The sequence below is a fragment of the Strigops habroptila genome, chromosome 2, assembly GCF_004027225.2.
Source record: "Strigops habroptila isolate Jane chromosome 2, bStrHab1.2.pri, whole genome shotgun sequence".
Lineage (NCBI taxonomy): Eukaryota > Metazoa > Chordata > Aves > Psittaciformes > Psittacidae > Strigops > Strigops habroptila.
In genome coordinates this window covers 36789915-36803235 of record NC_044278.2, presented here as the reverse complement: position 1 = coordinate 36803235, position 13321 = coordinate 36789915, and the positions used below count along the sequence as shown (strand labels likewise).

Sequence of the window (13321 nt, the reverse complement as noted above, 5' to 3'; positions counted from 1 at the left end):
CACTGCCATCCTGTGTGCTCACAGGCAGGGCAGGGCAGGGCCCCATCAGCTCCTAGTCAGAGCTTTTGTCGTGTACAGGAACACCATCTCTGCTTTCCCATTCATTAGCCTTTTGCTGAAATTCAGTTGCAGTGTAGTGAACACTCCTTGAACACTGTGAGTTTGGTTGTCATAGAATCATAGAATAATTTGGGTTAGAAGGGACCTTCAGAGGTCATCTAGTCCAACATGCCTGCAATGAGCAGGGACATCTTGAACTAGACATTCATGGATAAGCCATATCCATGAATATGACTTTGGTAACAAGGGCGCACCTTCAGCCAAATGTCAGACAGACTAGGCCTTCTTCAGGGCAAATACATAATAGAGGAAGAAAGATATTCTGAACAAAAATTGATGAAAGACCAGCTTAGCTGCAGATGAAGTTTCAGCAGTGCAGGTGCAGCATTTGCAGAGCACCTTGGAGGTGTGTTGGCCAAATGCCTGCTGCAAACATGCTGCCTCACTGCTGCATCTGTGTGGTTGGCCTCTGCTGCCATCATGTGCCTCTTGGAAGGGGATAGAGACAGGGAATGTGAAACACCTATTGGTGCAATGTCAAGCTAGAGAAGTATTCTCAATCCTGGCTTTGTGCCTCAGCCTTTGCGCAGCCGCTGGTCCTTGAAAACTGAGCTCTGTGAGCCCAGTTCATGACAAGGGAGGCTATGGTGCCATGTCTAATCACAGCTCAACAGAGGAGGTGTGGGTGAGAGGAGGTGAGGCCCGGTCCCACTTCCATCACGGCTTGGACACACAGTTGATCAGCAGCTAGCCACCCGCCTCAGGTGCGTGGTCCTGCCTGATGCATGCTGCATCTCTGCAGAGGCTCTGGCTGCTGAGCAGTTCAAACCTGAAGTGGTCCAGCCACTCTGTAAACAGCCCATGCCCCCACAGGCTCAGTCCAAAGCAGGCTTGCCCCCCACCATCCTGGTGTTTGTCCTGGTGGCCAGTTACCACTGTGCAATTTCTTCACAAGTGACCTCAACTGACATGCATAGGAGCCATGGCACATGCAGATAATCAGTACTGGGGAAGTGTGAATGGCCACAGGGCTCTAGCCTGTGCTCCACAAGCTAACAATGGGTGCTGAAGTCACCTCCTTTCTAATTACACACCTTAGCTTGCAGAGTGGGATGCCGCTTTGATGTCTCCAAACTGTAAGTTCTTTTTCCTTAGACATTCTGTCATGCATATTTAAAGCTACATTTCAAGAAATTAGGTCTGAAAATTCCCAGCAGAGTTGTATTTTTGCATTCTAGTTTTATCCAAAAATGACCACATTTTTGTCTGCAGCCAACTTGAAAGATATATCAATTAATAGAGCCACTGGTGACTAAACTGTAAACCAGAATATTTTCTCTCATTTAATGATGTGTCTTACATAAAAATAAGCATAAGCCTCATGATGAACAATTTAATTGTACTAAAATTTCCAAGTATTTTTCTGTAAGTGCAAGGTGTAATAAGGCTGAATTTTCACCTTAAGAATATAACCGTTTACTATTACCATTCATTATGTGCATGGTCTTCATATGGAGATCAGGTCCGAAATGTCGTTATTCTTCCTGAATCTTCCTACAAGTGGCATGTAGTTAATTATTTCCTTATAGGAAAATTCTATAAGAATAGGTATTTGCTACTGTATTAGCAAGAAATTACTAGTTTTGAGCCATACTTCAAGGATATTTTCAAGCTCTTGTATTGTATCCCCACACGCACTGTGCTCTTTGTTAGTGCTTTTAGGGCTTCGTGGGCCATATCCAATTTTTCATCCTGCAGCAAACAAAATGACTCTAATGTTTTCTTCACTGCTGTTCATTAAATGATCACTGGCCTCTTCTTCCGATTTCAATGATAAGGTTGCAGTCACCTATCTGATTTTTAACCTGTTTTCCCTACAGAATTAGTTACACAGCCCTGGTTGTCATTTCTGCCCTAGCCTGCATGGAAAGTGTAATTAAACCTTCGTGTATGGTTAGTGTATGGATGGGTGGGAGTGCTGGAAAAAACCTGGGTTGTATATAAAATGTTTACTTCCTATCGGAGGTCATTTAACTCTACTTTCTTGTGTTGATATAGGCACTGTTAAAGTTACACTGTTAAATGTACACACTGTTGTCTGCAGAGTTAGTAGTGAGTAGCCAAATCAGCTCCATGATAGTTTAGTATTCACTTCAGCATCTATCTGAGTGTCAGTATTTTACTTTCTTTTCATAATTTTCTTTTACCAGCACTATAGTTTGACCTCTGAGGACATTAATCTGCTGGCAGATCACTCAGGACAACTATTCATGTACTTGTAATAGTGTCCCAGAAAGGAAAAGCAATGAACCTTAAAAATATTTTTGAAAAGAAAATAGGATAATAGTCCACTGTGCAAGAACAGGTTGTTAAGCTTGTCATCAGTGTGTCTAATCAAAATCTCCTCCACTATATTTCAGGACAAATCTACTGTCTGTCCCCTAACCCGGATGCCGTAGATACTCAGCTCTGACCTGGTGGTGACATGAGAGCAGAGGCAGCATACCCATTGCCATAGTTTGCACTTGCTGGTATCCCTGATGACAGTTCCTGCAGGGAGGGCATAGGCCAGTAGTTTTAATACATAGGAATTGCAGTTTTAGATGGAAACAGCAAGAGATAAGGTGGATAATCAATCTTGTGACAGCAGCTAGTACTAGATGGATGCTGAGCAGCAGGGATCATAACTCAAATAGATTGCTGGGGTGAAGGGACACAGCAAGACCAGAAGACATCCTGCACATGCAACAGAAGAGACAACCCTGAGCCCAAAAAGTTGCAGCCTACCCAGGTGAGGCAGGCAATGGATCATAGAGAGGAATGTAATCTAACAAATTAATCGTACAGCATTTTTTCTTTAAATTCTTTTGGCTGGATTTTCTTAGGAAGAGGTTATTTAGATGGGAAGCTCTGGCCAGAAAGGGGAGAACGAGGAAGGGAGGGCCTGAATTAGAAGAGCAGGGAGACAATTGTCATATCAGGTACTGGGGGATGTATTAAGAAATGGTGAAGTCAGGGATTGCAAGGTGATAGAGCAGTTATGTACCAGAGTGGCACTGAAGGTATTTTCTCCTAACACAGAGACCTTTACAGACTGTTTCTCCATCGGCAAATAGTGCAGAAATGGTCATTAGATGGCTTGCAATTTTTCTTGAGTAGTCTTCACTGAGTAGGCTATAATTATAGTGGATTTTAAAAAAAGACAAGGAAGTTTTACCAGAAACATCAAAATTTCTTCTTAAGCATCTTCATTTTTAGTGGAAATATTGGCAGCACCGTTGGTGACTGCACTTTTGGTGGTGGTTTTGTGTTCGACTTTTTTCTCTCAATGGGCTTAATTTTTTCCAAAAGGGAGGTAAGGACGTGAAAGAGTTGCCGTCTTCCAAAGATACAGCTCATGGCATCTTCATTTCTCGTTAGCTCCAGCAGAGGTCGATCCTATGCAGAAGGTATCCCAAGCTGGTTTTGAAGGTGTAGTCAGGATCTCCAGATGTGAGCACAGAGAACTCAGCTGTGTTGCTGGCCTACATGCATCTCCGTGTTGCATCATATCTTTTCTTATTGCTTTTCTCCTGCCTGTGAAGAACTGATGTTGAAGCTCAAAGGAGGATTTATGTTTGTTTCAGATGCCTGCCTGCCTGATGAGAGCCCAGCAGCTGAGGCAGGAGGAGATTCAAAGCCAGCCACTCCCTTTGCTTGGCAGGCTGTAAAGCAAGAACATTTTGAATGTGATCCCTTGCCTATTTTGGGAAAGTTATAAAATTTTCAGAGGTAGGCCAGTTATTTTTAAGCCGCTCTGGACATGCTTTTAATGTAGGATTCATTCTGGATGCTGTCAAGGTTGACCGTTTGCTTCGTGAGAAAGTTTACCTCCATTGGGGAAATGCCTGGTAGATCTACTTAGCTGTGTGCCTTGGTCCTCTCTCATTTCCTCACAGCCTGCTATACCAGTCGCTAGACCTGTCAGCTTCAGCCAAGATGGATTGCCTTAGTTCTTGTCTGCTTTGCCCTGGCTTCATCCATTTTATGTACAGACTCTTTCTCTAGCTGTTTGAGGAGAAGATTGCAGTAGAGCTGTGCAGAGACAGTATGCCTCCACCAAAATGCGGGGAGGCTGGTGCTTGAAAAAGGAAGTATTGAAATCGAAGAGCTGAAAATACCAGCAACATGGGTATTTTCCTTGCATCTGACTCTTGGCTGCCACTTCAGATCTCTTTTTAAGTTGCACACATTTTACATTCATTTAGCAAGGTTGCAAATATGAAATGGAATGGAAAAGTGACAGCTACAATGAGATCCTGATTAATGAAGCTGGCGTCCTGCATCTCAGTTCTGTGGATAAAGAACCAGTCCAGGGAAATACTGAGCTTTTCCCACTGCTTTTGGAAGCAGTAGGGATTCCTGTGAGCTCCGTATCAATCAGGATTGGGTTCCAAGTTTTATTATGTCAGAGCTTAGGAATCAAAATAGCTGACACCTATAATGAACAGGAGGGCATGAATTATGTAGACAAATAAACTAGCAATTACTGCTGCACATTTATCTTCACCTCTGTAATTGATAAACTTTAAGTGTTCCATATGGAAGCCCTGTGTATAAAGGAGTTCCTCTGCATTTGGGCCTCTTGAATCACTGTGGATGCAAGATGTAGTAGCTTTCACATCTCCTATCTCAGTTTAAGGCAGCAGCTCCCTTTATACCATGCTGTCAGTGCCCTGTGAGATGTGGGGTGTGGAGACAACAGACTCAATTAGGATGTAGCATGCATTCAGTTTAAAGGAGTACATAGTGTTTTCCTGCCTAATTCTGATAGAATTAAAGAGAGTGCGCTTTCAAAGTTATTCTCTGAATCCTCTTCTCTTATTTATATATTTTGTTGCTGTTACCCAAAAAGAGGGGCAGTTCATCATTTAATCTTTGTCATGGCACTATTAAAAGAAGTAATTATTAGACATGTTTTTGTTGCTCTTTATTTCAAAACTGCCTGTGTTCAGCATTAGTTCTGATTTCAGCAATGCCCAGCATTATCAGAATATCACTCTCCCTGCCTACTATGCGGCACATACACTTGTATTAACAAGTGTATGTGTTGGCCATATCTTTGTCTGTGTGTCTCTTAAAAGCAGCTGGTTTATTGGACGAGTGAAGTTAGACCTAACATTCAGTTCAGTAGTATTTCTACCTGCCTGTAGCGTGTTAACTTCTTCACCACATCCAATCAGCTCCAGAACTGGGGGCAGTACTGCAGATAACATTGGAAACATCTGTACTAATGCTGAAGGAAGGCAAAAGAGCTAGAAAGCCTGCCTTTGACCAGAATCAGTGATTAGTAGATGTGATACTATGCTTGAGGAGAGGCAGGAACAAGGCATGGGGAGATGCTTTGGTGGTCATAGCCTTGCTGGCCTACTGACGAGCCCCAGTTCCTTTAGATGTGAGAGTAAATGGGTGATTGGGGTGGGTTGACCCTGGCTAGGCAGCATGTGCCCACCAAAAGCTGCTCTATCACTGCCCTCCTTAACTGGGCAGGAGAGAGAAAATATAACAAAAGGCTCGTGGGTCAAGATAATGTCAGGAAGAGATCACTCAGCAATTACCATCAAGGGCAAAACAGGCTAGACTTTTGGAAATTAGTTTATTACCCATCAAATCAGAGTTTGATACATGGTGATACACAGAGTGAATGTGAGACACAGAGATGTTAGCTGGGAAGAAGCAGGGGACCATGGTAGTGCTTGGGAGGCCTGTGAGGTTTGGGCATGATGCACAGGACGAGAGCAAGGGGTAGAGCTGGTTGCAAGGGGGAAGGGCTCCCAGATATGTATTTTTTACGCCCGAGCATGCCAATTCATCTGGATTAAAGCACTGCATGGGAACATGTTGATGGTGTTTTTCTTAGAAACCACCAGATAGCATACCTGCTTTATTTCCTGTCCTCTCATCAGTCCAAGGTTTCTGGGGTGTTTTGCTGAGCCCAAGTTCAGACTCAATGAAATGTGAGACCTGCTAGCACTGTGGAGTCTTTACAATCCTTGCCCTACTTGGATATCTGCTATTTTGTTTTGGTTTTTTAACCTTTAAAAAGTTTGACCTGAAGGAAGGGCAGACCTAATAATGTTTTATTGAATGCTGTATCTTGGGTTTCCTGATTGAGGAAACATGAGATGAGGGGCTTCCAGCTCAGTGGATGTTTATAAGGAAGACATGATCTACCTTTGATGAAATCCAGGATGAAATAGCATTCTAATAATGTCGAAGGCTGGAGAAAGAGCATACAAAAAGAAACAGAAATTGCAGGTGGGTTGGGTTTTTTTTACTTTCCTCGTCCCAAGTAGAAATAATGATTCAAGATTGCTGGTCTTGAAAGGTCAGTGCAGTGACAGTGTCAAAGGGTGTCTTAATTTTCTCAGCTTCCCTCACATCTCAGCCCGTGGGCCTGGAGCAGGTATCAGTCACTTGCAAACCTTTGCTGTGCTGAGATTGACAGCAACTTCTCCCACCCAGGGGCAAGCAGAAGACGTCTGTGCTGCCCAATCTGGTGGCATGCAGTGCTGGCAGGGGACATGAGCAGCCCCAGGGGTCTCAGCTTGTGGCCCCTATGTCAAGAAGGGTTGCCCTCGTGCTGGAACAGCAGTTCAGCAGTGCTAGCAGTCACCAAAGCAAAGCAAGAACTGCTTTGGTGGTGGCTGGGGTGTGGGAATGGGGAGTGCTTCAGGCAGGGCATGACACTTTCATGGCCAGGATGTTTCCTTGCTGGATGGACTCCAAGGCCTGGGGCTGTCCTGTCGGCAGCCACATGCAAGGCTGAAAGGAAAGCACCATATGTCAGGAGGTGAAATGAAGTGCTTTGGCCTGGGAATGTGTGGAGAAAGGGAGCATTCATCACAACAGTGTGAGGGGCAGGACAGTCTGCAAGCATTAAAAAGAGCTGACAACAAGCAGCACAAACTGCTTGCAAGCCTGTTCATAGACACAAACCCCATCTGAGTTTCTGGGGCTTGTACAGCAGTAGGAACTGGCCCTAAGCATGGATAAACCAGGGCTGCCATGGCTGCTGTCATGCATCTCTCTAATGGTATTATCTGTTTTGGGATGGATGCATGCTTTGACTGTTTTATCCAGGTGTGGGCTATTACTGCTTAAACCAAGGTTTGTATAAAGTCCAAGGAAAACTTCAGAGCCCTTTTCTGCATCAAAGCATTGGATATGTTTGTGACAGGCCTTGAAGCCTGATATTTTGGGTTTTTTTCCTCTTTAGCTTTCCCTTTAGCACACTAGAGGACAGGACAGCACAAAAAGCTGCGTAACCTCATCATGTGATAATCACAGCCTCTGGTTTTCCCTCCATTCTGTGTTTTACATCCGTGAGTGCTGAGGGTGTGTTTCACCTGCCTGGCTCTGGTTGTGTGCAGTGTACTTGGTTCTGCCTTGGGCTCCCCCGTCATCAGTGGGACCCAGTGCTGTGATGAAGGGGGTGATCAGAGGTCTGCTTTAGGAGGGCAAGATCGCCACGTCAGGGCTCTCAGAAATGACAACAAGTGAGAGAAGCTGATGCAGCAGAGATGACCCATCATTAGCCTCTGGGCAAGGGATGATGCGGTACGTGACAGCTGGTAAATATTGGAAAAGGCTGAGCTGTCGAGGCAGCCCTTCCCTGTGCATCCTTCCTTCGATCAGCCACCTCTCTGCATATTCAGACTCTGAGATTGAAACCAGTTGAAAACCAGCAATCCACAAAGTCAGAGATGCTTGAGGGAAGGGGCAAAAGCCAGGGTTGGCTTCAGCTCATTGTGGTTGTCACAGCTGGTTTTGCATAAAATGGAGCCAAGGCTCAGAGAGGCCACCCTGACCCTTCAGCCCCTCAAGGGACTGTGGGGAGAAGAGGGTCCAGCGCTCCAAAGAGCAGCTGCTGATGGTTCTCCCACAGCTCCCTAAATTTGGGCAGGATCTCTCCCGTAGTCCCTTTTTAGAGGCAAACCTTGTCTTGTCTTTTTTTCCTTTGCTTATGCTTGTTTTTCTGTACCACTCCAGATGTCTCACATGGAGCATTGTGAGCTCTGCAGTTGCCAGTTCTTTTCTTCTGTGCCTGGTGAGGATCTGGAGTGGGGCTGTGCCACCCTTTCAGCACAGGCCGTAGTTGTCATACCATTTCCAAGACAAATCTTCATTTTTGGAGAGGCCATGGGAAGGGCAGGCTTTGCTGTAGAAGTCTGCCAAGTCCCAGAAGTGGGACTGCTGCTCTCTTGCTCCATTTGTGCTGGACGTTGCAGATAAATAAAGCTGCTCTGGATGGTGAATCTTGGCTCAGGGGGGCTCTAAAAGTCCAAAGGCTTGCGGTCGCTCTCCTCTGACTGCCATATTTTGTACGTCTCCAGGAGATGTATTGATCATATCCATCTACCTCTCTGCCAGTGTTTATCTTGATGATTTCCTTATAATTTTCCATTTTGCCACTGAATTATATGCTCATGGTCTGAATGGAAACATTACAGTGGAAAGGTGAGCGGGGAAGACTGGGGAGAGATTCTGCATTGCAGGAAGTGCTCTGGGTTTCCTTAGACCTTTCAGATGCATCACCTAGCTCTTGCACCTATTGGGCCTGACCCACAGGTCATGCTGTACACAGAATTAGTCTGGAGTGATAGTTTTAGGAATTGCTTCGTTAACCACATAGAACCATACAGGGCTCATTTCCACAGCCTGTTGGGGCAAGAGGTAGAGTAGAAGCTGTGTGTGGTGATGATGAGTGGCAGAAGCAGTATGTATTCCTGCTGCCTTGTTTTCAGGACAGTACTATCTCGGTCTTCCATTTGCCCTTATCCCTCTTGCTTTTAAAAAAACCAGACCTAAAACCCAAACCAAACAAGAGGCCAACATTGATTGTTCCCTTGATTGCATGAGGGAAGAAAGAGAGAAAGGGATAAAAAGTGTGTCTTGAAAATAAAGAATCAAGGTTTGCCCTTGGGTGAAGGTGGGCATTAGTCATTCCACAGCGTGTGCTGTGTTAAATAAAGGTCATGAAAAGGTTTGCAGAGGACTCTTCACGAAGAGTCTTCTTCTTTGTGAAGAAGAATTCTTCTTCACAAGCAGAATTCCAGCTGGCGCTGCTGCAACCTGAGGTGCATCTGCAGCATGTCTTTGTGAGAATGTTCCATCCCCTCTGCACAGTGCCAAGCTTGCTGGGGGTTTAGACCTCCCCACTGAACTGCGGGATTTCCATAAATCCATGTAAATCAGAGCTCTATTAAGAAGCAGAAGGGGAATAAACTGCCAAGAGGCTTTGTTCCTCTTTTTCAAAGTCTGTGTGTACCATAAATTGGATAGGCCCCCCTGAGATGTGAGGAAACCAGACTCTTAAAACACATAGTAAAGGGTTAGTAATTGTTTCAAACAGCCAACTAAAAATGCTTTTTATTACCAGGCTTGAATTCTCTTTCAGATGTGAAGCTGCTTGTTCGCTTTGGCAGTGAAGGCTGCTTTTACGCCTCCCTGGGGATGGTGGTAAAACTTTCAGCAGCTCAGGCATAGAAACCAGCCCTTTGTTGAACTGGAGGCGAGAAACCAGAAGTTGTTCTGCGGGTTTCCGAGTGCCCCACAGCTCGCTTTCAGACTTTGCTGGTTAATCTGCACCCTCTGAAAAAGCTTTTGTTAGGGAGAAGAGGGACAGAGGTGAAGGTTGTGTTGTGTGAGGATGGGACCAGCCTCAGCGGAGGCGTTTGGTGCCTGTGGGTAGGTAAGCTACTGGGTGATTTTTTTGACATTCAGCTGTTGGTGGGGTACAAGAGCAAGGAGTCAGCACTTTTCAATTGGTTGCACTGCAAGATGGACAGGAGCTGGGTTTATTGCTATTGCAACAGTGGGCAGGAGAGCAGAAGTCTCTACTGATCCTGTCTCAAAGGTGTGACAGAAATACCAGTGCCTGCCATGGGTGGTCAGGGGGAGAAGGAAGGCTTAGGGACAGAGGCAGAGGGACATGATGGATTTCCTGGGCAGTGCTACACTCCGGTGCGCTCAGAGTGGGAGCCAGGTGGGGGCATGTCTTCCCCACAGCTCTGAGAAGTGTGAGAGAAGGAAGGGGATGAGCTGGGAAGTGCTTTTGTCTACCTGGTCCCCTCTCCTCCTGTTTCTCTCTTTATTCTCTCTTTTTTTGTTTTCTTCTTTTCCCTGCATCCCTCCCACTGTATCGTTCTTCAGAGCATCTAGTTTGTCTCCTCCATCCTCCTAGTATTCTCCTTAGGTGACTCGATTATCCAGCAACTCTGCTGAATGCAGTAGGAAGGTTTGGGGGAATTCAGGAAGCGTTTGCAGAGCTGGCACTCAGGGCTGGCCCTTCGTGTCTCACCTTTAGTCACGCCATGAGAATGAGTTAGGCGTGTCAGCATCGGGTGATGATCAGCAGATGGTTCAGGCATCACCCCTATTGTGGCTACTGCTCGATGTCGGTGTACGGCACACCTTGGTTTCCCCCATGTCCTGCTGCTGTGGGAGCTTGTGTCTACCAGCTGCCTCATGGCATGGCAGCCTCTGCTTGTGCATCTTTGTGCTCCCAGAGCCCACTGGTGTCCTCTCACCCTGTGTCAGGGGAGAAAGCCTCTGTGCAGTCAGAGAGGTCACTTGTATAGCCTGGGGAAAGCTCACTTGCCAGACTAATGCACTGCAAGGGATGCTTGTATTTCTGAAACTTTGGCATTAAGAAGGATGGGAAGTCAAGCAGCAGGTTTTTGTGGTTCAGGTAGTTTTTGCAGCAAAACCCAGGAGGTGTGAAGTGGCAGCAGTTGTTGTTGGCTTTTGGTAGAGTGATGGAGTTGGCCCCCTTTCTCAGTCTGCTGTAGGAGCGGAGATTCTGTTCCTGCAGATGGTACACTGCATCCTCCTCTGGCAGTCATCAGCTTTGCAGTGATTAGTCCTGGATGTTTGTCCTCCAGTGGCAGTCTTAATGCATCTTCAGATGCTGGAAATTAATTTTCTCTGTCCCTCCCTCTGGAATTAGCAAAAATCTTGCTGCTTCCTTCTGCTAATACACAGCACCAATAAAATGTCTTCAGGATCACTGTGTACTGAATTTGGATGCCTTCCCTGGTAGTTCCTGACAGCTTTCTTCTCTTCTTTGCAGATCACAGGTGTTATCCTTCTCGCAGTCGGCGTTTGGGGCAAGCTCACCCTTGGCACGTACATCTCTCTCATTGCTGAGAACTCCACCAATGCCCCCTATGTGCTTATTGGAACGGGTACCACAATCATTGTCTTTGGGCTTTTCGGCTGCTTTGCCACTTGTCGTGGCAGCCCATGGATGCTGAAACTGGTAAGTATGCCAAAGTGTGCCTTAAGCAAGAGGGGAAGAGGTTGATGTATTAGGATTCCCCCCACCCCCTGCCAAGCTTCACCAGATGTTAACATGGGTTTTTAGGCACATAAGCTAGATTTTATTGATCTTAATGTTCAACATGTGTGTCTTTTGGACAAAGAAAGGGAAAAAAATCTTTGCCAAAACCAGTTGTTGATTATGAATGAATTTTGCTACCACAGGGTGTGCAGGCCCATGTGTTGTTGGGAGCAGGGCAAAATGCTGCTGATTAATTACTCTGTGAGTAATTCTACAATTATCCTGGTTTTCTGTGAGCCAGCTAGATAGGTATATTTGCAATCTTAAAAATGTCCAAAGCATCATAAATGTGAAATTAATTTAAAGTGTATTTTATGTAAAATTCATTTAAAGTATATTTTAAACGGGTCATTTTAATACTCTGATGTGAAATCTATGGAAAAATAGTTGATACCTTCTGAAAGCACACCAGCCTTTCTTTTTCTCCTAATATTCACTAGAATAAAAGTCAACCTCAGAAAACAAAGCTCTGTATGATATGTTTGTCCTCATCTCAAAAGCAGCATGAACGTTAGGTACACTAAGCAGAGGTACAGCAGCTGTCTCTCAGACCAGTTTAACTTCTCTCTAAGTTTCTCTGTTCTGAGTTTTCCAGCCTCCATTAAAATGGAAAATAATTAGAGGTTAAACAAGCCTATGTGGTAAACTGTGTTTCTAAGAATATGCAGGAGCAAAAGCCTGCATGTGTAACGATTTGAAGGGTGGAAATGGTACTTGTGAGACACTGAGATAGTGGAAAAGGGCTGGACAGTACACTGCAGCTCCTGGTACAGTATCTTAGGGCTGATTTTCTAAGGAGATGGGACAATTCTTCTCCAATTCAAACTGGATTTTTAAAAAGGACATCTTAAATAGAGTTCATTTCCTCAACTGCTGGCAGGGGAGAGGTACAGCTGCAGATATATGCTTGTGGCCAGTCAACATGAACCTAACACTGTTGTAGGTGTATCGCTGCCATCTCTTGCTGGCAATGTGCTGTCAGGGCACGTGTAGAGGCTTGTCAGAGTTACTGCAGTCCAGATGGGAAAGGGGTAAAGGTGAATGATTCTATAAATCCATAGGAAATCAGGCTCTGCTAGTTGCTCTCTAAAAGTGATGTAACTTTTTTAAAGGTAAGGCACTAACAGTGGCATGTGCTGTTTCAAGCACATGGTTTTATTTTCATTGTACACATAAGAAATATTTAATAACTTTCTGTCCTGAACAGAATACAGGCAGTAATTTCACAGATGCATTAATTGGAGGAAATTATTTTTCTAGTTCTGCCTTCACTGTTATCCTCCCTTCCCCAACAACCTTCCATTAAAAAATATTCCTCTTTCCACTAAATTCTGCTAGGACTGAATTTAATTCAAAATGTTTCCTTTTAGGTTGTTATTTAGCACATGGAGAAAACAATGTAATTTTCTTTCCAGAAGATTAAGCCCCAACTTCAAATTTTACCATCACACTTTACATTGTTTTCTTTGCTTTCTTTATTTCTGCTTAGGTGTATTTTTAATAGTTTGTGAGTGTCTATATTAAAAGTGCTGTTTTCAAGGTTTATTTAGCTCTGGATCCAAATGCTACTCCTGAAGCCAAACATGGGCCTTGGCTCAGCAAAGTATTTGAGGCATCTGTCTAGTATTACCGTGAGAATATTTCTGGAGAAGTCAGTGGTTCAGTTCATTTATTGAAGAAGCTTCAGGAACTGGGCAGTAAATCCCAGTCTAGCAATGAGACAGATAAACATGAAGCAAAACACCTGGAGAAGCCTATTTACCTTAGCAGAGTGCCATGCAAACATGAAGTGTCTCTTTGTATTCCTTACTGCACCATCAAAACCTGAGTGACTTGGATCCATCTCTGGCATGTGAGTGTGTTTTAATTTATCTGAGA

General features: G+C 44.7%; 1 protein-coding gene across 1 annotated transcript in view; it reads left to right on the top strand.

The window, feature by feature from the left end:
• The window catches only part of TSPAN7 (tetraspanin 7), a 96496-nt gene that overhangs the window by 68630 nt on the left and 14545 nt on the right, over positions 1-13321 (top strand). The window contains exon 2 of the mRNA XM_030472631.1: positions 11174-11362. Within this exon, the coding sequence (XP_030328491.1) occupies positions 11174-11362 (189 nt within the window). The remainder of the gene's footprint in view (positions 1-11173; positions 11363-13321) is intronic.